The sequence below is a fragment of the Asparagus officinalis genome, chromosome 4, assembly GCF_001876935.1.
Source record: "Asparagus officinalis chromosome 4, Aspof.V1, whole genome shotgun sequence".
In the NCBI taxonomy this organism is placed as follows: Eukaryota; Viridiplantae; Streptophyta; class Magnoliopsida; order Asparagales; family Asparagaceae; genus Asparagus; species Asparagus officinalis.
This window is the reverse complement of record NC_033797.1, coordinates 32,435,400-32,439,009: the sequence shown is the minus strand read 5'-3', so window position 1 is coordinate 32,439,009 and position 3,610 is coordinate 32,435,400. Positions and strand designations below refer to the sequence as shown.

General features: G+C 37.3%; 1 protein-coding gene across 1 annotated transcript in view; it reads left to right on the top strand.

The window, feature by feature from the left end:
• The window catches only part of LOC109837127 (UV-B-induced protein At3g17800, chloroplastic-like), a 10,261-nt gene extending 7,027 nt beyond the window's left edge, over nucleotides 1-3,234 (top strand). The window contains exons 2-3 of the mRNA XM_020405226.1: nucleotides 226-506; nucleotides 2,295-3,234. Coding sequence (XP_020260815.1) covers nucleotides 226-506; nucleotides 2,295-3,087 — 1,074 coding nt within the window. The 3' untranslated portion in view covers nucleotides 3,088-3,234. The remainder of the gene's footprint in view (nucleotides 1-225; nucleotides 507-2,294) is intronic.

The window sequence follows — 3,610 nt, the reverse complement described above, 5'->3', positions numbered from 1 at the left end:
AATTTCCTTCATTCCGTTGATTCATTAACTTTAAAATCAGAGTAAAAGCATTTCTTTTGTCCAAATTTTACAAATTGTCCCCTTGATGTATAGGGCAGTACACAAATGTAGTTAACAGCGTTCAGTTCAGGGTGCTAATTGAACAATATAAGCAAGTGTTTTCGGAGCAATGCCTGAATGCTCAATAATGTATTGTGTTGATTCACTGTAGATTTGTTATTTCAGATCTATCCCTCTATAGTCTGGCCAAAAATTGGAATCCGATTGGAAAATCAGCGAGGGAGAAGTGTAAAAGTGAGAGCCACAGGAAGTTCTGGAGAGGGTCAGTCTCCAATTGCTCCTCTTCAGTGTGAGTCACCAACAGGACAACTTTTGTCACAGATAATACAGACCCATCCTCATCTACTTCCAGCGGCCATTGATCAGCAGCTTGAATTGCTTCAATCAGATCGAGATGCTCAAAAGAAAGAAACTCCACCGAAATCTCAAGATCTTCTCCTTTATAGGTTAGTTCCTGTATTCCGAGCATCAGTTAGTTGCACTTTATGTTTTGATCACCATGTTGTTTAACTGCACGAAGTATGATGATGCTTCAAGTGTTACCAAGTTGATTCTTTACTTCTGGATGGAATTAAGATTTATACGTTGTTTCATACCCTTTCCTAATGCAGTCGAATATTAGCCAGAGCAATAGAGGAACTGTTTACTTTAAGCCTACAAATCCTACATTTTAACCTTTCATTTTTCTTGGCCTGCACTAGCTATAAATCTTTTGTCCATTTTGCAGAATCCTAGTTGAACTTGACAGTTGACAGTGTCAGTCTGGATTTTACCAATGATTGTGGCCTGACTAGGGAACCGTCTTTCCATTAGAGTGAGAAAAGTACCGAGGCTATCCATTCAGAAATTAACGCGGCACCCTATAAATAGTCTTTGCCAAATTCTGCCATCAGAAATCAATCTCTCATCATTTGTCACATGATAGTCAGAAGAGGTTTCTGAACTTCATCTTCTTGAAATAAGTTTTCTCCTTTTTCTGTATATTTTGTCCTTTTGTTCATTTTGCATTGTGACACAAAGTCACCTGATTCTCCAGGAAACCCTTTAACTTGCAAGAAATAGTGCAATAATATAACCGAACAAGTTTCTTTATATGTTTGTCATGTCCATTCTCTCTTATCGATCTGTCTGCCCTAAAACATACTCAATTTGATCATGTACAATGATAAGTAGAAATCTCATGTAGCACCAGTCATTGCAGTAATAGCTGAGCTATTGCAATAAGTAACTTGGAGGTGGCGTGTGCGAGAACCCCATGTTGAACTAATCGAGCCAGTGATGTTTGACTGTTAGGATCAATATATACTGGTTATTCTAATTGGCAATTGCGATGCAAAGACCAAAATGTAATACAAGTCTACAATGATAATCCTCACATTTAAATTTTGTTTTGAATGCTCGAGAAAACTTCTTGAAGTTGTTCTTTTGGCTAAATGGAGGCTGTGCTTGACAAGTTCGTCTCATGTTATATCATATTTAAAGATGTTTTTGTCGTTTGAAATAATAGAAAATCATCCTAGCTGTAGAGAGAAATATGTACATCCTTAATAAATGTGCAAGTACAATATAGAATGTAACTGAATAATGAGGGGGATTGCTGTATCTTGAGAATGAGAAATGTATATCTAATGGACTTATGCTATAGGATGAATACTGGTGTACAATGGTAGGGTTTGTGAGTCTAGGGGGTGGGGTGGGGGACTGGGTGGGGGGGGTTAAGGAAATCCTGGATTTGATCATAAACGCTGGGTGATTGTTAGTAGGCCTCATGAGGAGAGAACACTGAATTCGCCTCTCAAAGACATGGACCGGAGGAAAATAATGGAAGATTCAACTTACTTAAATTTATTTTAAAAGGCTTTCATTGATGAAGGGTATTACCCTTTTAACATAAGAACTGAAGTTATTTAGGCTTTAATTGATAAAAGTTAGACCCTTTTAATATTCTTTCTGTAACTAAAATGGTTAAATGCTTGGTTATTACTAGAAGTTTAGCTATCATAATCGGTACTTCTGATTTTTTTTCTAAACTATAAATTAATATCTCTAAGCCTTTACTAGTTGTGACATATTGTTGCCGTGATCCATTTGGCTAACTTTTTTTTAATAAATAAAAAGAATATCACCCTCTTTGTAGAATCTCTCTTGGCTCTTTTTTTCTCTCATATAAATACTGCATTCTCTAAGTGTAAATGATCCTGACCAAAAAAAAAAAAAAACCCATCTTCCTCCAGGAGAATCGCCGAAGTGAAGAACAAGGAAAGACAAAGAACTCTCGAGGAGATCATCTACTGCTTCATCATTCACAAATTCACAGAGAACAACATCTCTATGATCCCATCACTATCACCATCTTATCCTACTGGTCAAGTTGACTCATGGCCAAACCAAGAACAAAAACTTGAAGCAGTTCACTCCCCTGACGCTCTCGAAATGATACAAAGCCACCTAAATCTCGTCATTGGGGAAAAATTTGTAGGACCCTTAAGCTCCATGGTCGAGATCAGCAAGCTCAAGCTTGGAAAGCTCTATGCTGCCTCAATCATGTACGGTTATTTCCTCAAAAGAGTAGATCAAAGGTACCAGCTTGAGCGAAGCATGAAAACGCTTCCACCGAGAATTACTGACCCTCGAGTTCTTGAAAATCTTAAACCTAATCCTCTTTGGGATATGGAATCCATGGTTCAAATTTCACCCGATGGCGATACTTCCGAACCTCTTGATAGTGATGAGCCATATCGGTTGAGGTCATATGTTATGTATTTGGATGCAGAGACATTGCAGAAATATGCGACAATAAGATCTAAGGAGGCGATATCGCTCATAGAGAAGCAGACACAGGCGTTGTTTGGGAGACCCGACATCAGAATCGCGGAGGATGGTTCGCTCGATACTTCAAATGATGAGCTTGTGAGTATCACTTTCGCGGGGTTGACGATGTTGGTTATGGAGGCAGTTACATTTGGATCGTTTCTTTGGGATGCTGAGAGTTATGTGGAATCCAAGTATCACTTTGTGTCTGGTTAAATAGTTGATTGTAAATCTGATTAGTTTTTGCCTATGTACAAATTTCTTAAAAAGGCAATAGCTTTGACCTGTGTTTGTGTAAGTCATGAATTTATTAAAATTTAATACTTCATTTTATGAGTATAAGCTGTGAATCATCTCTATTTATGAAGGTTGATCAAGCATGGGATGTGCTTTTTATACGAGCTTATTCCTCTGAGATAGGATTATTTGCAAAGGTTGATCAAGCATGGGATGTGCTTTTTATACGAGCTTATTCCTCTGAGATAGGATTATTTGCAACATGATTATTTGGTCTCGATATGTCTGTGACGTGCATTATTGCAATGTCGAGTATTTTTCTGACCTTTCGAGGTAGAAAATTAGACGGAGTGATACAAGTAAGATGTAAATAAAATTCAAAAGTCATTTTACACGTAGACGTGTGTTTCTCACAACTTCTAGGAACTGCAACGGAAACCACATGAGACTCCAATTATTTTTTTAAGGGCAAAAAAAAAAAAAAAAAAAAAAAAAAAAAAAA